The sequence below is a fragment of the Ambystoma mexicanum genome, chromosome 4p (assembly GCF_040938575.1).
Source record: "Ambystoma mexicanum isolate Mex_15411 chromosome 4p, UKY_AmexF1_1, whole genome shotgun sequence".
NCBI lineage: Eukaryota > Metazoa > Chordata > Amphibia > Caudata > Ambystomatidae > Ambystoma > Ambystoma mexicanum.
This window is the reverse complement of record NC_090927.1, coordinates 816098047-816119401: the sequence shown is the minus strand read 5'-3', so window position 1 is coordinate 816119401 and position 21355 is coordinate 816098047. Positions and strand designations below refer to the sequence as shown.

The window sequence follows — 21355 nt, the reverse complement described above, 5'->3', positions numbered from 1 at the left end:
ATACTATTTTGTGATTTTATACATGTCTGTATACATGTGGTATTAGGAATAAAAAGAGTGGGGCACTCTGTATCTGGGCTCGCACTGATCATTTGTGCAAACATATAGATGCCTGATTACCTGGGTAGATCAGGGAGTTGGGCAGGTGCCCCTTTGAATACTTGAGCCACTCAGGTGTTGTAGATCTGTGTTTGCTGAGGGGACAGTGGAGGCAGTAATGATACCTCTCTGTGCACCTCTACCTTGTCAAGAAAGGCATTGCTGAGCCAGTTTTCCAGAGGGACCTTGACCCCTGTCTCAGTCAGTGAATGAGGTAAAGTACTGAAATTACAGGCCCTTGGGAGAGGTGGCAGCAGGTGGCATGACAGCTAAATCTATAAATCTGGCTGTGGCCTTCGAGGCTTTACACGTCTCCGATGTCTCATTGGCTTTGGTTCCAATCGCGTTATCACTGTCAAACATCATATCCAGGAGTTTGAACTGAATGCCCAGGGTGAACCACCGATATCCTCATCCAAGAGTGCCTACTGAGCAAGCAACAGTAACTGCCTTGTCTAGGCACAAGATCTGCTGCACTGCCTCCTTTCCATCCTCCACCAGCAAGACAAAACCCTCCATCTCTGGCATGGGTACATTTTCTGCAGCCTCAGATGACACTCTACATGTGGCAGGTATTTTGCCAGGACAGGTAGGGTTCACAACCTGTAGTATCATGCAATCGGACATAAAAATGTTGCAAACCATTACACCAAGCGTCTTGCCATGGACAAAGACGGTATTGTAGTCGCTTTAGACTTGCAATGGAGGCATTGACTACCATGCTCTCCATGGTAGTGTATGTGGACAGAAAACCCAGATATGTGGAAGCAGGGTGGTGCTTTGTGGCAAGATCCCGGTCCACATCAGACTTGAACCATCCCACTTTAAGAGGGTCAGCAATAGCAGGATTACATTGAAGGAGAGTCTCCCTCAGAGGATGTGTGGTTCCCAATGAAGTATCAGTTAAGAGGAGGCTTTGGGCATGGGACAAGTGTTGTGGCTCTAGGTAGGTAGTTCGTTTTTAGTTTAATTTCTTGTGGGCTTAGACTGTTCTTCTCCTTAACTATGTTGTCAGCCTGCAACAATTGTCACAACTCAAGATGGAGAATTCGCTCAACAGCAATGATTGGTCCAGAGATTATTGTGAGGTAGTTTGGAACCTGTAGAGAGGTTCTAAACTGCCTTTCATTCAAGTGAAGCTCAAGAGAGGTTACAGCCACATGAAGCGCTAGAGGAAATATTTAGAAAACTGAAGTTAACTGAAGCCAGAAACTCCTTTCATGAAGCCAGCTACCAGTGTGATCCTGTGAAACAAGACTAAGATAACTGACAGTAATAGTTACAAACAAAATGCATTTTTTAATATGACATGTAATGGAAAGTGACATTCACAGTTAAATGTTAAAGGTATTTGTACCGCGCACTGTCACCAACGGAATTGGTCCCCAGGCGGTCTGGCGGATCTGTAAACGATAAGGTGGGATGGGTTAGTATGGTGAAGAGGGAGTAGGATAGTGAGAGGAGTGGTGTTCTGTTGGCAGCTTCAACTCGGTATACACTGGGTGCTGAGCTTTGGTGCGGGTATTGGATCGGTATCAGTCAGCATGTGCTGTTGCTCCGGCTTATGTGTTTTTGCAGTGTTGTGAAGTGCGTGCGGCTTGTGGTGCGAGAGATGGTTGTGTGAGTTTTTGAGTGAGATAAGTATGCAGAGTTTGAGGTTATATTGGTTAGTGGATTACCTGACCTTTAGCATGCTGACATTCACAGTTTTATCTAAGCGTGGCACCTGTTCGCCTTCACCATCCTATCGGGAAGCGGCACAGGCCAATGTTCAGAATTCTATCTAGGTGTGGGCATGCTAACATTCACAATCTTATCTAAATGCAGCGCAGGCTGGTGTTCACAGTTCTAAGTGTGGCGCATGCTAACATTCAAGTTTCATCTAGGCGCGTGCATGCTATCCTTCAATCAAAATCCTATCTAGATGCGATGCAGGCTAATGTTCACAATTCTATCTAAGCGTGGACATGCCAACATTTACAATTCTATCCAAGTGTGGGCATGCTAACATTCAAAGTCCTACCTAGATGTGACGCAGGCTAATGTTCACAATTCTATCTAAATGTGGACATGCTAATATTTACAATTCTATCTAAGTGTGGACATGCTAATATTCACAATTCCATCTAGATGCGACGCAGGCTAATATTTACAATTCTATCTAAGTGTGGATATGCTAATATTATGGCACTCTATGTTATTGGGAGGTAAGATAGAGTGGCAGTGGTTTTCTGGAGTAGAGTAATTGCTCTACTCCCCACCCATGCCACACTCACAATTTTTCTTGGTGTCTGTTAGCTGCTGGCTTCCTTGGCATCCCCAGCGGACACCTGCAGACACATCTTGGAGCCGCCAATGTCTGAGTCGCCCTTGGCCTTGGGGCCCTAAGCCACAGGGGCTGCCGGGCAGAGGGCTACCCTGGAAGGGTTCATGATATGTGGCCAGGAGACCAATCAGGGTGCTGGGGGAGAGTTGGGAGGCGGGATTGGGCAGGGGAAGGAGGAAGGGGACTGGAGCGCCGAGCACGCTGGAATGCTATTTCAAACACTTTCACAGTGTTTGAAATGGTAGTAGGGGCATCTGGGGGCAAACTCACCGTAGCCAGCCTCATGTAGGGTGATGGTGGTGGCACCATACAGGCAGTCAATCACGGGAGGGAGAGGGCTGGGAGGCGGGATATAGCACAGGAGGAAGCCGTGGCTGCAAGCCAGCACACAGGGGCATGGGAGCACCTAAAAACAAGGCCCAAGATGTTACAGAGGCCGGGGGCTTCAGGGCACTCACCTGCTCACTGGGGGATGCCAGATGTTAAATGGCTTGATCCCCCGGTGCAGCCAGCATGGACACAAATGCCTGATACAGGTAGCCAATCACGGGAGAGGAAGGGCTGGGAGGCGGGATATAGCATGGGAGGAAGCCGTGGCTGCAAGCCAGCATACGGGGGCACCTAAAAACAAGGCCCAAGATGTTACAGAGGCCGGGGGCTTCAGGGCACTCACCTGCTCACCGGGGGATGCCGGATGCCGAATCTAAGGAACTGCCTAACAGAAAAAGTACTGATAAGTTTAAGACTGTATTAGTGGAAGGAAAAATATTCTTGTAAAAATGTGACTTGAGAACATATTTACTTAAAGGAAAACATGAGTTAGAAGCAGCACATATTCCAGCAGCAGCTGAGAGAGGCGCTTGCATTATAAGGCCTTGCGCGCGATCGCGGAGTACGTGTAAATAGTTTGGATGGGCTTTCGTTACAAGCGCAGAGCAGCATAGACGTGTTTGAGGAAAGGCCCCAAAGGCGCGTCCCGGCATCACGTTGAAACTGAAAATGAACCGAGTCGAGGTGTTGTCTTTGATCTTACGAGCCGTGCAGTAAGAATAACAACTCAGGTGGGCAAAGACGTTGTGGGCTTTTTTTTCGGAAGATTAAGCAAACAGATGTCAGTTTCAAAAACCGTGCTGGGGTAAAATGAATTGAATGCAATAGCGCATGTTACATTCTGGATTTCGTTTTTCTCTCGTGTGTGGAAGCCATTGTGAAAGTGACACAGAGGAATTCATTGTAATCCTAAGAGACTAAAGGCGAGAGAGGAAAAAGATTTAGCTCTACCAACTAGGAGAGCAGAGAACTAGGAGAGTATGAACTCTCAGAATACAGGTTCAAAGGTAAGTGACCAAGGTTAGAGTATTCAAATTAAAGCATCTAACAATAAGAACAGAAGCAGTGTACAGAGTAACAGTAACCCCAAAAATGTGCATTCCATTTCTATGAGTTGCCTCCAGGCTTGGGGCAGAGGTAGTCAGGTAATCCAAGGGAGAAGGGATACAAATTTAAGGGAAGTGTTTAAGTATTTGAAGATGTTTAACCATGTATGTATTTATTAGGTTTCCCGAATACTGAGAGAACCTGGAGTTGGAGGTTATAGGAGGAGACATGACCCTTTGTTTTATTATCCACTTCCGCTTTCCCGCCAGCCTGGTCTGCTCAGTAGTTGTACGTAAAAGACTACTGGGTGAATGGGATTTAAGAGGTCTGGTGGACTATTTGTCTACTTCTGCAGGATTTCAGCGCTGGGACCTGATAGAGGACCCTGAACCAAAAACAGCCAAAAGTTAGGTTGCACTGGACCACACGCTTTGAAGAGGCAGATACCCAAAGTTTGCTTATGGCCTTGGTAATTATCCTCAGCAAGGATACACTGGGCTTCCCATAGGTCAAGGCCTGCATGTGAAGTTCCGAGGAGGTGTCCAGCCTTTATGGGGCATGGTCACCCTCTTCATCAAAGGATTTGGCCCATCTTTAAAAAGTGGGTCCTGGAAGCTGGAGCAAAGTTGGTCCATACAAAGGCTTCGACACCGATGGGTGGAGCCATCCCTCCCACTGTTTCGGAGTGAAGGATCTAGTGGGGGAACACTGCCAGTTTCTTGGGTAGGAATTCCAATGAGGTATTTTCATCACCTTTTCTGGAGCGAGAGTGACAGTGCCTTTTGGAGGAAGAGAAAAAGTGCTGTTTAGAAGAATTGCTGGGGGAGCAGAACTACATGCAACGTTGTTTCTTCTTGCCCTTAGCAACCTTTCTAGCGAGGGGTTCCTCCAGATCCTTTTTAATTAATTTGATGGAATGTGCTTTCCTCCCTTATGGAGAAATGTGCAGAGCTTTGTGGCACGCTGCTGGAGTGCCATGGAGTGCATGGACTAGCAGAACCATAGTCCTCAGATTCATGACCTTCTCCTAAGAAGCACAGTCGCAATTTGTTGGAGTGAAACATATATACACACACATATACACACATATATATATATATATATATATATACACATATATCGAGAGAGAGAGAGAGATAGATAGATATTACACGGCCACTGCTAATCCCATAGGAAGAACACTTTTTGGGCGGCTTATAACTTGACTCCCCATGGACGAATCCTCACCAAACTTTGCAAAAAAATGTATATGGCCCATTCTGATTTTTTTTGTGCAAAGTTTGGTGAGATTTGGTCCAGGGGGGGCAAAGTTATAGGGGAGTCCCAATTTTTTTTTTTTTTTTCCCATAGACTGAATAGGGGAAAAACTTTGTGCACGGCTACAGATCAAACCGCTGGACGGATTTTCACCAAATTTGCGGCAGAGGCAGCGGTTTGGTCCTCAAAGCTTTTGTAAATCTGGTAAAAATCCGTCCAGTAGTTTTTTTTTTTAAACGATCAAATAGTAGGTCTAAAAAAATTAGTGATATCTATGTCTGCTCTGCGGACACACTTCCCTGTTCGCTCTGCGGACAAGATAACGATTGGCTAATCAGTTGCGCCATGTCCGCGGACATGTGACGCGTTTGCTCATTGGATGGTGAAGAGCGTGAAGTGCGTCAGATTGTTCTGATGCGCCCGCCATCTTTGATCCGTGTTTTGTTGTCCGCGGACATCGCCGCAAAAACATATAAAAAAACACAACATTGCACTTAAACTTATCAAATACTGTCTCGGAAGGTGAGGGTTGATGAGGATGGGATGGGATGTGGCAGCAAGAAGCAAAAAAGTGGTGTTTTTTTTTCACGAAAGTCACACGGTACATTTGGAGGTGTTCCTCAATATAATGTGCGTAAAGTACAGGCGAAGGACTAATGTGTCTGTGTTACAATATATTTAAAATAATATTGTTGTCAGACTGGCGCCCCCTAGAGTTTGGCATCTGAGGCAGCCACCTGCAGTGTTTGATGGAAACAGCGGCACTGCACGTGTATGCGAGTACGAGTTCTCATGAATGTGTTGAGCCATGTTGTTGCAAAGTGAGAATGTATTTAGATTCTGAGTGAAGGTCACCAGCTTAGATTTTTTGGTTGCGAGCTAAGGAAGCCCACGCGTGGGACAGAAACTATAAGGGTCAATTGTTTTTTGACCTTGAGAGAAAGGAAATATTCCGTGATGAATGCAGTGAGAGGAGGTTTGTAATAATGAACATTTGATAAGGTTATGCATTCCAAAAGTGTGTAAGGAACATGTAAAATCAGTTCATGAAGATTCTTTGGTGCGAGTGCATTGAGCATTACAGTCTGAGTTACGAGAAGAGAATGGAGACGGTGAATATCATGTAAGTTTGCTTTTGACGACTGTACACCGGAACGAGCTTTAACTTATTATTATCTGAAGATTAATTTTGGCAATGTAACTCAAGTACTATCTTTCTGTATGGTTGTCTTTTTTATGTGGTTATGGGGAGTGCAGAATGCAGGTGTATGTAGACTATCACTAGATTCACCCAGGTTCAACGCTAATATTTCTTTAAAATGTCATGCATGGCCATATCGAATTGTGTATCAGTTTCCACGTACTTTTTGTCTTTTTTGAGATTGTTTGATGTGTGTGCTAATCGTTAGTTTATACTCTATGCCGAATTAAGAAATCAATAGATATATTGTAATAAAGGTCGGGTATTGATAAATATTTTCTGTTATGTTTTCCAAATAGCTACATGCTGCCTTACTGCGATTGCCATGGATTGCAGATGCCAACTGATGGCTTCTACATTCGCCAGGTGCATGCAGTTGTCAACGGCTGGATCACCGTGACTGTTTTGTGGGACGATCGCCCAGGGCCCATGTGCCCGTACGCTGCACTAGCGATTAGGAGTAACATAACATCTTTTATGGTGCTCTAGGCCCAAGTTGATGAAGACGCCCTGGACTTCACTCTGCGACCCAAGCGGTTCCTTTATCAAAAACAAACACTTTGTGTATGGAAAAAGAACGTGTACCTCACGATTAACATTTTCGATCACGAGCGAAGAAACTAATTTGCAATTTGATTGAATATGGGAATAGTCGGATGTTCTCGGAGAGTTTATTGTGAAATAAAAGTACTTTACATACAAATTGTACAGTGTTATTGTTTTCTTTTAAAGACTGGTTTAATATTTCGAATTGTGACGTGCTATGTTGTTAGTCGATGTGTGTTTATTTTCGGCTTCTGCGGCAGGTGATTTTGGGCGCATCTGGCTACGCTGAAGAGAAACGTCACTGAGAAAGGTGTTGAATATCACTAGGGTTGGTTATGTGATGGTCATGGGCGGGGCATATGATTTAGTGACGTCAGGGCAGTTTACCTTAGGCAGATGCAGCAATGGATAAGAATAGCATAAGATGGACGCGCCCTGCTGCCAGATTTCGTATGTTTCTAAGAGAGGAAAAATTAGGTAAGGTGAATTGGAAATGTTTCCGATACATCAACGTATACACAAAAATACATGGTCGAACCCTCGGGACAATAATATTTTCTGAGCATTGCACTTGTGAAACTTATGAAATAATGTTTTGAGGAGGTGAGGGGTGATGATGTTTACAAGGTTTGTTGGGATTTTGTGCACCACTTGTATGACAAATCATTTGTGCACTCTTTTGACAGTTTTGAAAAAATAAGACGTGGGTGGATTTCCAGCAAATTTGCATAAGGCTCATTGGCAAGGATCGAAAAGCATGGTTTTGTAAATGTGGCTGTGTTTTCTAAAAAAAAAATAGAGGTATAGCTTTAGTGCTTGAGGGGTAGGCTGTAGCCATGGGCAGTGGCCAGAACGTCAGGGTCATCAGTGATGTCATCAATGACATTTGTGATGTCATCTTTGATGTCCTGGGTGTTAATTTTAGCAGTGCACGGTGGTGGCATAACATCCCTTTAACAAAGTTTTTTTTTTACTGAATATATATTATATATATATATATATATATACATATATATATATATATATACACACATATACATACAGCAACTTAACCATAACTACATGGCCACTACCGCGGCCATGTAACATATATCCATATATATATCCCTTGTCCTCACATGTTCAGTCAGGGGCACCAACGGCTCCAAGCAGAGCTGATCAGAGCCGCAGTGTGCCCCTTGGTAGCTGAAAGAAATGTCAAAAGCTTAACTGATGCTGTGAATACAAATTTAAGAAAATGAATCAGTGGGAGGAAGGAATCCATTAGAAACACTAGACAACACATTGCGTGTCAGTGTTGCTTTACGGAGAGAAGGTCTATACTTTCCACATCATAGGAAGTGGGAGAAATGAGGACATTCCAGAGTGGGTGCTGACAGAAGAGTGGGGTGTGGATCTTCTTGTCCTCCCCTCCTCATTCTTATGTTAGCCATTCACTCTGAGAGTCCCCTACTCTGCAGAGTAATACCGTATCCCTACTCTGCCCCTGCCGCATTCAGAGTTCCGGGCCCCATTGTCTTTGTAGGGGATGAGCCAGGCAAAGATTCGGCTGTCGGTTCCTGTTGTTGCCAGAAAGTATCGCCTTCCCATGGTTCTGGCACATAACTCTTCCTTTAACCTCGCCTGTTCTCCTCTCCTTTCCCTCTGGCCCCTCCAAACTGCTGTTTAACAGTGCTATTTCTTTACTTTCTTAGAATCCACCTCCTCTTTCCTATTCTTCCTTTTAACCTCCTCTACCTTGTTTGTTTCTCTCTCTTCTGCCCCTGTCTCTATTTGTCACCTCCTTCTGTCTACCACATCCTTTTGCCTTTGCTTTCTTTTTACCATCTTCACATCCACCATGGACCAAGGTTTCTCCCTCTTTCGACTCTGCCTCCATTTTCAAATGTTCCACCTTTTCAACCCACTCCATGCTGTCTCCTCTCTTCATCCTTTTTCCTCCTTCTCCTCTCCATCTGTTCATTCTCCCTCCTAGTCTTTCTTTTGTCCGCCTCTGCTCCTCCTCCTGCCTCCATCACTCTTCTCTCACACCACACTGTTATGCTTTGAACATCTCTCTTTCTGCCTTACTCCCAATTCCCACTACACACATTAGGCCATGACCCTCTTTGTGCCTGCCTGGGCCTGGGCTGGTTAAGGGCATAAGTATTGTCAGCTGTGTTTGTGTTGCGAGAGTTGAACATGTTTAGGCAAAATGCCTCTGAAGTTTGTCACCTCCAGCTACTCGGCCTGCGAACCACCCCACAGATTTAAGGGCATTGCTTCAAATGGCCTGACCATCATCTTTGTTTCGCATTGTACATGGGGGATTGTATACGTGGGGACCATTGATCAACAACTCCTGCTCTCACTGTGCTGACTTTGACAGTTTGCGGCCTGAGGGAGCAAGCCTATTACCAGTCTCTGGACTGCCAACTGAGCTACACTCAGGAGTTGCAGCATTCACCTGAACCAGGTCTCATGGATACCAGGGATGGCAGGTCTGCAAACTCTACTACCATGGTCTGTCATTCTATTGCACTGTGGAGATTTCAGTTTTCTTATACGACGCTGGTCTGCCAATCTGCTAGGGGGTTGAAATTGGAGTTTACCCTTATGCTGTTAATAGGGGTTAGGGCTAGCAAAATGTGATATGGATGGACCCAGGTGCCTGTGGGGTCTTCCATGTACCGCTTCTGGGGACTACATCACGGAACAGAACATGTGGGAGTCCGCAGGGCCTTGCCATCCCATCCACTGGCCTCAAAGATGGTACTTTGTCAGATACTGCAAAACCTGACAAAGGGTCGGAGAAACCGTATGTATGATGCAAATACCTAATAACAGGAAAAACATTTTCACTATACAAAAGTCCTGACTAAATACTTGGCCAGTACTGGATTCCCACATGCCTCACACTTATTTATATTTTTCCCAATAAGCACTTCTTTAAAGGTTGCCTGTAGTCAGATAAAGTCTTCTACATTTCCATACCTCTAGCCAGTCGTAGAGGTTGATTAATCTGCCACATTCCAAGTGAAGTTTGTAAGCAATACATATATCTGGAGCAGAGTTGGATATGGATCCAGCTTCACTTTTCAAAGCTTCATTCTGCAAAGCAATGAAGAGAGCAATGAGGTGTTTACAATCACAATAAATCCACTCTGATTAGTACCGAATGAAGGTCAAGGAATATGTGCAACCTATTTCAAATATTATCTTACACTGTTCACTCACTCTATAGTAGAAATGGAGCAATGAGGTTTTCTTAAAACATGAAAAGAAATACAAATTACTGCAATGTGCCTTCTTGGTGGCTCAAACATTTGTATATTTTTTTTTAGATCTAAACATACAGCAGTTCTCTCCCTTTACAAATATGTTAAAGACTTCAAGATGCACTTCTGTGCCAAAAGGACAAAAATATTAGCTCAACTTGTCACCAACATTTGTGTCAAATCAAGTGATGGAAAAAGGTACTAAATACATAGCACGCATTAGTAAAAATGCAAGAACAACAAGTTGCTCATCACTGGTAACGTTCTTTCGACTGGATGTTCCTCCTACGTAGTCCTCATCTTTGACACTTGTTGTCCAGCTTCAGCTGCTTCGATGTCCCTTGAAGGCCTCCGTCGAGGATGATGTAATCGAGGGCATATATAGCACACGCATCGCCCGTTGGCCTCAGTTCTGTTTTTCCCTCCTTGCAGCAGAGATACCCGTAAAAACATGCAGGTGATCGTACTCAGCCTTGATGGAACAGAAGCTGTAATAGCGTGGTAAATTCTACTGAGGGCTAGGATGGGAGGGAAGTGAGGAATACACGTGAGGAACATCCAGTCGAAAGAACGTTACCAAGGGTAAGCAACTTGTTCTTCGAATGGATTGTGTCCTCCATGTATTTCTCATCTTTGACAGACTCCTAAAGCAGTATTAGGTTTGGGGAGGGAGTAGAGTTGCAATTCATAGATTTTCATGGACAGAGCGAAGAACTGCCTTGCCAAAAGAACCATCCTGGCCAAGGAAGAATCCAGGGAATAATGCTTAGTGAACGTGTCTATGGAAGACCACTTAGCCGCTCCACAAATTGTTCTGATTTGTAAGCCCCTTTGAAGGGCCGTAGATGTAGCCATGCCCCTTGTGCAATGAGCTCTTAAACCTTCAAGAGGGTTTTTTCCTGCGAGCCTGTAACATTCTAAATATTGTAAGAATTATCCATCTAGACAAGGTCTGCTTGGAAACAGCCTGACCTAACTTGTGTCCTGTATGTCCGATGAAGAGTTGGGCATCAATTCACAACTCAGACATTCTGGAGATGTAAAAGCTTAACACTGTCCGAGGGTCTAACCTGTGAAGTTTTTATTCTTCCTTACTAGGAGGAGGTGGGGGATAGAAAGAAGGTATAACAATTTTCTGACTCAGATGAAAGTCAGAAATGATTTTGGGCAAAAAGAAGGGTTTGGCCATTAAAACTACCCTGTCCTTGTGGAAGATGCTAAAGGGTGGCTTGGATGAAAAAGCCTGCAACTCGCCCACTCTACGGGCTGATGTCAGAGCTACCAATAGGATGGTTTTGAAGGTTAATAACCTTAAAGGACATGTGTGCAGAGGTTCAAATGGAGCACACATCAGGAATTTTAAAACCAGATTAAGGTCCCAAACCGGAACCTGGAAAGGAGATGGAGGGAACACATTAGTGAGCCCCTTTAGGAATTGAGTCGCCAGTGGAATTTTGAAATAGGAGCATTCCTTTGATGAGCGCTTTAAAATGGACAGCGTTGCCAAGTAGCCTTTAATGGTACCTATCTGGAAGCCCAGATTAGCTAATGATAGAAGAAAGGATAAAACATCCAGAGTTTTACATAGAAAAGGATCAACATTCGTTTCCTTGCACCAGTTGCAAAACTTATTCCAACGGCAACGGTACAAAAACTTTGTTGCTGGCCTTCTGGCCGAAAGCAACACCTCGATCACATCATCCGGGTGGTCCAATCCTTATATCGCAGCCTTTCAGATACCAAGCGTGAAGATTGAGAGTCTTGACCTCTGGATGGAGAACCGAACGAACCTCCCTCTCACGAGAGAAGGCACTCTCTTTGTGGAAGACGCATTGGAGGATAGATGGACACGTCTAGAAGGTCTGGGTACCACATCCTCCTGGCCCAATCCGGATCATGTGTTTCCAAAACCTTCTCAAGCTCCTGATCACATGAGGAATGACGGGGACTGGAGGAACCACGTACAGGAGTGGAAAATCCCAGTCCACTACAAATGTGTCTCCTAGAGCTCCTCTCTGAGGAAATTCTTTGTAGCAATGGCATTCGCACTTCCGGTGGACATCAGTCGCAAACAGATGTACTTGAGGGGTTCCCAAAAGGGTGAAGATTTCTTGAAGGACTACCTGAGCTAGTTCCTACTCGTGGGAGATTGTGCTCTGCCTGCTCAGAGCATCAGCCGCCGTGTTCTCCATCCCAGCTAGGTGAACTGCCGAAAGGGAGATTCCTTCTTGAATTACCCAGTACCATAGCTGCATTGCCTCTCTGCACAGTGGTAGTGACCCTACACATCCTCTCTTGTGGAGGTAGAGCGTGGCCACTGTGTTATCCGTCATTATCAGGACATTCTTTTCCCAGAGAGGGCAGAGAGGGCAGAAAGGCCTTCAGCGCTAGTCTGATTGCCCTCAGCTGCAAAAGATAGATATGTTGTTTGGACTCCGATGGAGACCAACGACCGCTGACTGTCAGATCGTTGGCATGGGCAGCGCAGCCCGTGAGCGAGGCGTCTGTCACTACTGTAGTCTCTGGCCATGGTTGCCAAAAGGGTTCCTCTGAGACCCTGGTTTGAATCTGAAGTCGGTCCGACATCTTTCCTGAGAACTGGGACCATTGATTTCTTAGAGCCCATTGGAGGGATCTCATTCTCAGGTGGTCGTCTGGCACCAGAAAAATGCAGCATGCCATGAGGATGAGAAACCTCAGAAAATTGAAAGCCGGTAGACTGTGGGCATTCTGAAATTTGGTCACCATATGTAGAATGTCTTCAGCCCTCACCTCGGGTGGCACACTCTTTCCCAGGGATGTATCTAGCACTGCTCCGATATATTGGAGCTTTTGGGAAGCTGTCATATGGGACGTCTTGTAATTGAGGAAGAAGCCCAGTCTGTGAAGAGAGTGGCAGGTGACGTTGAGATGATCCTGGGCTTGTTCGGGAGAACGTGCCCTGATCAGCCCATCATCCAGGTAGGGGTAGAAATGAATTCCCCCTCTCCTGAGACTCGCTGCCACCACCGCCATCAGTTTGGTGAAAACCCTTGGGCCGTGGTCAGCCCGAATAGCAGAACTCTAAATTGATAATGCACTGCCAACTGCGAACCTCAGGTATTTTCTGTGCTTGAGATGGATTGGCACAAGAAATTAAGCATCCTGAAAGTCCAATGACACCAACCAATCCTTGAGTTGGAGGGCCTGAAGGATCTGAGAACGTGTGACCATCTTGAACTTGTCCTGAGGAACTTGTTCAAGCATCTCAAGTCCAAGATGGGTCTCAGTCCTCCGTCCTTCTTGGGTATCAAAAAATATGGGGAGTACCATCCCTTGTTCCTCTCCGCTACAGGCACTGGTTCTATAGCACCTTTCTCTAGCAGGGTTAAAATCTCCTGCACAAGGAGCGATCCGTAATCCTCAAAGAGCGGTTGCCCGATGGATTGTTTGGAGGTCTCTTTATAAAAGGAAGGCAGTAACCGTGGGGTACGGGTTTCTAGAGCCCAAGCATCCGAAGTAATGTTTTGCCACTCTTCTAGATGCTGAGACAGTCTGCCCCCCAAAGGTGAGCTGTGACTGAAGACCTTAGAGTGGTTTTGTGGCTGCTGATGCAGAAGCCGATGGTAAGGAGGCTGCTGCTTGAGCTGGCTTGGCACCTCTACCTCATCCACCACGAGGAAATCTTCTCTGGTCTCTTTGACTGGCCATTCCTCTTGCCCTTGCAACTCAGGAGTAGTAGCGCAAAGATGTACCCATCCAAGGTTGCCCACTAGGACGAAAAAAGGCTGAGGTTTCCTAATATCAGCACCTAAAGATTTGGCTGCCGGCTTTGTGGTCTGCAACTTATCAAGGCTCTCGTCAGCTATGTTGCCGAAAAGAGGCGACCAGTCAAAAGGCATGTTGAGAAGCTTAACGGTGCTGGCAGCCATGGATCTGCTGATGCCATCTGCAGAATCCAAGCCTGATTGAAGGCACGCGCGCACATGGCCTCTTTGCCGTCCTTAACAACAGCTAAGAAGCCGTCCCTTTCATTTACTTTGGGAATGTGTTCTGCCGCCATGGAGATACAGTCCCATAGAGTATACGAAAACTTTGCGAGGGCACAAGTGGAGTTAAGAGATTTTAGTGCCATGCTCCCTGCAGAAAATACCTTCCTCACCCACCCATCTACGCGCTTGACGTCCCCATCAGGAGAGATGGTAGGGTAAGCTGCTTGTTTTGTAATCGCTGTAGCTGCCGCACCACCAGACTCTTCGGAGTGGGGTGTTTCGACAGGTAGTCGGGGTTGCTACTGGAGGGGTGGTATTTTTTTTGTCAAGTTCTTGTTGGCTGCCAGATTAGATTCCGGAATCTCCCAGTTCCTAGCCACCCTTTTTTTGCAGTGCCACATGAAAAGGCAAAATAGGATCAGTTTGTGGACCGTTGTCCAGAATGTCTGAGGTCCTTTTTGGTCATAGGGCAATGGGGGCCTACTCCAACCCATGTATTCGACCACTTTCGACATGAGCGGTCTATAAAATGCATCCACATGTTTCCCAGCCTCTGGTTTTCCAAACTCAAGTTTGGGGCGAGGTATCTACCCCACTTGCTGTTTGCAAATTGTCATATAGGTCCTTCATTCTGGATTCAGAGATAAAAACTCTCTGGTACATTGAGTGTACCGTACTGCAAGCCAAATGGGGCTTCATCATCCTCAGACTGCTCAGCCTCTTCAAAAATTGAAGTAAGAGATTTAAAGAACTCTTTCTTCGGGAGTGGAGCATATATTTTGTCAGGTTTTGTACTAACATATTTTCTTTATTGCACCGATTTATGAGGGGCACTTGGAACCGACGGCATAGCTGGCGTCAAAGGCTTTGGTGTTGATGTCGGCATCGGGGGTCCGCCGGTGTCGAAGAAGTCGAAAGGCATCAACCTCGACTTTTTCTTATGTCTGGTTTTTCGGATCGAGGACTCGAGAGCTCCCGATGCAGATCAGGCATTTTAACCGGGCTCGAGGGCGGGCAGGTTTTCGGACATGACCTTTCCCTTCTGGCGTCCTTCGAAGGCTCGGTAAGAGCATGACTTTGCTTTTCAAAAATCTGTAACATTCCAACCCTGAAGGCCTCCCACTCAGCCGGAGTGGAATTTTTAGTAGGGCAAGCAACCCTATTGGGGGAAACGTCCGACGCCGAAGTCGATCTGCGGTGCCTTCTCGATTTCTTCGAGGAAGAAGAGTGGTGTAAGCGACTCCTCGACCTGGATCACTTGGCCTTCTTCCTCGTCGCCTCTCGACTCATCGGTCGAAGGTTTCGCAGATCGGATGGGAGATTTCTTTGGGAGTTTTCCTACCTTTAGTTTCCCCTTCCGTTTCCTCAAGGCATTTCCCGTCATGGACTGGCATTTCGAACAGTCAGCACCAAGGCACCACAAACAGATACGGTGCGGGTCAGTAAGTGACATTTTTTACCCCCAATCCCGGTACTTCTTGAAGCCAGACTTGAGTCGACAGCGTTCGTGAAGAAGACATTTTACTCGAGAGGATTTTGTAACAACGTCACAAGATGAGGCGTGCCGAATTTTGCTTGAAGCTATCGCGGAAAAACGGAACCGAGGCCAACGGGCGCAGCACGTGCTATATAGGCCCTCTCTGCATTCACCCTCGGCGGAGGCCTTCGAGGGACATCGACTCGACGCCATCGACGCACAGCGCCCTCTGCTGAACGTTTTTTCCGAGCCAGCTGAAGCTGGACAACAAGTGTCAAAGTAGAGGAATACGTGGGAGGACACAATCCATTTGGTATACATTTTTGGGCTATTTAATTAACATTTGTAAGTAAAAAAAAAACATTCTTTACCGTTTTTACTTAAGGTGGAGGGGTTTAAAAACATGTTAAAAAAATGTAGGTATCCGAAGTGGGTATCAAGACAATGTGTGTGATGGTGGTTTCTAGATAAAAGACAAACATTGAGATGAACATTCTCTTCCCACTCCAATGCCAAAATTCCCAACTTTAGTGCACAGACACATTCTTCATCCAACTTCTTAAAATTAAATCACCTACCTAAAGGTGTTACACAACAGCCTGATAATCCATGACCTTGACATCAAGGTCATATTCCGGAGCCCCCGACTCATAAAAACAAAACAAACTATAGCAGCACACCCCTGGATGCTCCTGCTGCTCATTCAACTAAAACCTGCTGTATAACCACCACACGGGCTGTAGCTTGAAAGGAGGTCAATTATTCACACTGAACTTTCCCGTTATGATACATTGGTCAGTTTCTCTGCAACAATTGCTCAATGTGATGAAAAACAGTTTGCAATCCATTACCTTCAGGTAGCAATAAGGGTTGTTTAAAGCTGTATGAAGAGCAATACGTGGAGCAGCATTCAAGTGCCGGCGCAGGGTAACGGCAGCACCGAAGTACATCACCTCATGCAAGGTCTGCATCTCGGGTGGCATAAGGTACTTTCTGAAAGAGGAGGTGCAAGCATCAGTACAAGTACATCAGGCTTTCTTTTTCTTTACAGCACAGGGATATTTATGAATTCAGGTTATAGGGCGTTTCAGCTGGAAACAAAAAGACATCTGTCAACAGGGCAATCCGGATGTCAGGTGCTGAACATAAGCGGAGCAGTAAGTGAATAGCTGGCAGATGGGTGCTGGTCAATTGAGGCTAAAGTAACAGGGGACATAACAGATGACAGGCAGTGGTCTATATGCAACAAAGCATGTACGCTAGGAAAAGGAGTGGGATAATCGGGATGGGACAAAATGTACAAGTAGAGGCTACTACCTCTAGATTGAGGAAGTGAAGCCTTATTGCATATTTGAAAAACTGGATTGTAGTACAGTTTTCAGCATGGAGAGGAAGTGAGTTAAAGTGGAGCTGGGCAAGAAGGAAAAATTAGCGGAAGCCCTGAGGCCCCACAGGGAGATTTTCGAGTGTGCTAGAGCAGGAGATCTAAGGAGGAGAGTAGTGGGAGATAGTGTTAGCAAAATAGGGGTGTACAAGCTCATCTAGGGACATAAACGCAAGCAGTAAGTAGTAAAAGAGTGACCGTATTTCCATCGAAAGCTGGCATAATGGCAATGTTTTGAATTGAGAGAAGCGTCGATCAGATTGTAGAGGGTGTGTTAGCAAAGTTAAGTACTTTGTCAAGTGGAGAGAATGAATACAGTGGAAGACCACGGAAGGGACGGGACCAGAAGTCAAGGGTGCTGAGGACCAAGGTCTGAATGAGGGTTTTGTTAGCATGGTAAGTGAGGAGGGGTGAACCTTTTCATTTGTTAAGCAGGTTGAACCTTGTGGCAGTGTAGGTGGAAGTAATAAAGGGGTAAAGCTTTAGGTCGCTGCCAAAAAAGGACAACACTATTGCACACCTTCAGGGAGGGGGAAAGTAAGTACTGTGGGAAGGAGATGGGTGAGGGAAGGAGATTGGGCATTCGATGCAGGAATGTAGATCACTTCGTTCTTCAATGAGTTAAGCATAGCATAACTAAGTGCCATCCAGTAGCAGATCGCAGAAACACAAGAGATATATTGGCTGGGGAAGATTTATTTTTTTAAATACTTTATATTTGATTTTGCATCAACATAAGCATCGAAAGAGTCCGAAGCAATCACGCGGCTCACCCGAAGAAAAAAAAATGTGCACCGGCAATGACAGTTACATAGAACTTGCCCTCCGTCCCATACCAGATTCGTATTCAGCTGCTGTAATCAAATATTGTACATACAGAGCCCAGACCTCAGGCGTGATTCGGCAGAGTTCAAATCGAAGCAGTTTCCACATCATGACAGCAGGTGACATCCTGCATCCATCCCTGCAAACTGGAAGGACGACCCTTCCCCCAAGCCATTGCCACCCTTCTGCGAGCCACCACCACCAACAGACCTGCCAAACTACTCATCACCCGGGGCAGGGACCTTGTACATCCAAGGAGAATGAACACAGGGTCCAGCTCCAGTTGTTCCCCAATGATCAAGGAGACTTTCTCCAAACTCCCCGCCCAGAAGTGGGAAACCTGTGCGCATTCCCAGGCCAGAGGGAGGAACTCAGCCCGGGCAACCCCACACCTGACGCATGAGTCCGGGGTAGAAGAGAAATGCCTGTGAAGTATGCCGGAGTGCGATATGCCTGGTGCAGAACATTTAAGTGCATCAGCTTGAATTTAGAATTTAATGACACCTTCTGGGTTTGGCCTAGCACGTATGTCCAATTGTCATCCGCTACGCCCCTGCCCAGGTCCCTTTCCCACCGCCGTGTTGGCGCCTCTACCTCCAAACGGTAAATCTGCCACGAGGCTACTGTAGATTCGCAAGACTAGGCGTCCCTCTCCTTGAGACTGAACCACCCCTTACAATAATACCCACATGGAAGGTTGTTTGGGGAATGAGGGGAATAATGCCTTGAGCGTGTGCTGCACCCTGAAATACAGGAAAATATCCAAAGCCGAGTCCCCCACCTCTCTCTTTGGCCTGCTGGAGGGAAAGAAACGTATCTGCAATAAAAGAAAATCCCCAAAGGTGAGAAGGCACAACTTTTCCACCCAACGAAGGTAGGCTCGCCCAGCAAAATAGCCAGCCAGCCACGTGCCTAACAGGGAGAGGGGGTGAATATAATGTGTCAACTCCCATCTTGCCCGCAACCTTCTTCCAGACCGCAGAGGTGTTCTTAACGATGTTCAGGGAGCCATGCGACACCCCAGAGGTCCCAAGGACTGCAGAACGCAACAGATCTGAAGTAGTGAGCACCCTTTCCACCTGTACATGAGGGCAAACGAAGTGGGTAGCATACCAATGTGCCAGTAAGTGTGCCTGTGCCGCCCAGTAATGCCGTTTCAGATCCGGAAGAGCCAGTCCCCTGCTCCCAAACGGTTGCATCAGCATGGAGTGCGCCACCCTCGCCGGCCCAGAGCAAATCCAGAATGAGTCCCTGCAATCTTAAGGAAAAGCCACTAGACAGAAACAGAGGGACGTTGAGAAAAAAAGGTATAAAAGTTTAGAAAGTGCAATTATTTTAACAATCGAAATTCGGCCCGAAAGCGGGATCGTCTGCCATCTCGCACCACCTCCAGGAGGTGACCCAATCATCCTCCCATAGTTCTCTCGAAACAGCTCTTCATGATTATGTGACAACTCCACCCCCCAAAGTACCAGACCCTCGATTACACCCACTTGAGGCCAAACTCATCCCTGTACACTCTCGTCCCCTCTGTGGGAGGAAAGACTACCGATTTATAAGCAGATAATCAGCCTATGCGGCCCCAGCCTCATTCCCGCTGAATATGCTTCACCCTTAAAGTAGCCGCTAGTTGCTCCATCATTAGAGCGAAGAGAAGAGGGGAGGGGAGAGCGGACAGCCCTGCCATGTCCCGCTTCCCATGTCAAGGCTCTCACATCTCACTGGCCCCACCACAATCCGTGCCATTGGGTTAACATATAGGAGCAACACCACTGCTATAAAGTGGGTGCCAAGTTCGGGTTTCTGGAGAACGGCGAATAAATATGGCCATTTGGTAGAGTCTAATGCCTTTTCGGCATTCAAAAAACCACGGTGGCCTGCAATTCCTGTTCAAGAGCTGCCATATGTCGTATTCCTCCCAGGGACAAACCCAGCCTGATCGGCCAGTACCAGGCCCAGCATCAAGGGCAGCAGCCTATTGGCGTGCACCTTAGTGAAGATCTTGTTGTCCACGTTAATTAAGGAGATTGGCCGGTACGAAGGCTTCCCCTTCTTGTGCAAAAGTATGATATTCGCGTAGCAAGGGAGGAAGCGTCCCCAGGACAAGACTCCTTGTACACTCGCAATAGAACAGGGACGAGTATGGGGGCATACACAGTATAAAATTGCCCAGGTAGGTAGTCAGGCCCCGGGGACTTGGAGCCTGGGAGCTCCCCGATTGCTGCCAGGCCGTCCTCCAACAAGATCTCTCGGTTAAGCCCCTTGCAGAGTTGGGGCTCCACCCAATACAATTCCACCTCCTCTAAGTAGTGCTGCAGACTTGCTGGGTCCTGCGAGAACCTGGACCCATACAAGCGCCTATAGTAGGTGCGAAATTCAGCCGCTATATCGTCCTCTGCATACAGGAGCCTTCCCTGGGGGCCCCTAATGCAGTCCTTGTGCGGAAGTCACATGTCAGCTGTCAACACCTGAGCCAGCAATGCCCCAGGCTTCTGACCCTCCCCATATTGACGTACCTGATGACCCCTACCTAGAAATCGGATCTCCCGATCAGCATTTGCTCTAAATCCATCAAGCTCCCTATGGAGCGACGCCAGAATCTTGGGATCCGCCAGGGATGCGTATTCGCCCTCCAGTCTCTTTAAGCGTGCCTAACCTGCCACAAGGTCCCCCTATTTGCCCGAGGATCCTGTTCTACTTGGCCATGCACACTGCTCTGACATATCACTTGAAACACTCCCAGAGCACACCCTCTGAGAAGACAGTACCCTCATTATGTTCAAAATCGGTCTTAATCCCGTTCCCGCAGCTCCTGGCAAAACATTGCATCCTGCAGTGCATCAGCTTTTAAACGCCATCAGTAAGCCCCCCCCCCCTCCTTCCCCGGTCCAGCGTGCACTCAAGGGTCACAGGCATGGGGGAGAATCCTGCAATCAGTGTCCTTTGTATTGCGAGGTGATTTTAAAATCCCGATTGGAACCATCATCATAGCGCTACTAGGCACTGCTTTGGCACAACATCAGAGTCCCATCTGGTAGGTGCAGAAGATGACCAAGATGAACGTGATGGCAGGTACCAGCATCTTCACAATGGCTCCTAGCCAGGATGGGGCCCAATCAAAAGTGACGTCTAACCAATCATCCTCCCTGGATTCCAACATCCTTTTTCATGCGCACCCCCAAACCGTGTACTGGCGCTATTATGTGGGATAATGATACATTGTCTGCAACTTTGGGAGGCACGAATGTGCAACGTGAATCCCCGATTTTTCGGCACACACCTCTTTCCACTGGCGTCAACATATGCATTGTCATCAACCTTAGGGCACGCAGCTCAACCTTTATGACGTTGAACCCATGCTCAGTGTCATTTTCCAACTGGACCAGTTCCCAGAGTACTATCTGCAGCCATTTTGCATTAGCTACTGCCTGTACACCGGGTAGTGTGAGAAACCAGAAGGTGCCTCACCCACTAGTCCCTGGAGAGCTGTCATCCAGGTGGCCAGGACACGGCCATCGCTTTTGGATCCAGTTCCTTGGGTGGACCAGTGTGGTGGATCACCCGGGTGAGGGGTCTTTGGGGAGTGGGACTCCAGATGGTGAGACACGGTATCCCCGTTCTTGTAACAACTTTAC

The 21355-nt window shown here is 46.8% G+C and overlaps 1 protein-coding gene across 5 annotated transcripts in view; it reads right to left on the bottom strand.

Moving 5' to 3' along the window:
* ORC3 (origin recognition complex subunit 3) overlaps nt 1-21355 on the bottom strand; it is an 876882-nt gene that overhangs the window by 110125 nt on the left and 745402 nt on the right. For all 5 annotated transcript variants that reach the window (XM_069606386.1, XM_069606387.1, XM_069606390.1 and 2 more), the window contains 2 exons: nt 16363-16504; nt 9780-9896 (listed from right to left, as the gene is read on the bottom strand). In XM_069606386.1, coding sequence (XP_069462487.1) covers nt 9780-9896; nt 16363-16504 — 259 coding nt within the window. The remainder of the gene's footprint in view (nt 1-9779; nt 9897-16362; nt 16505-21355) is intronic.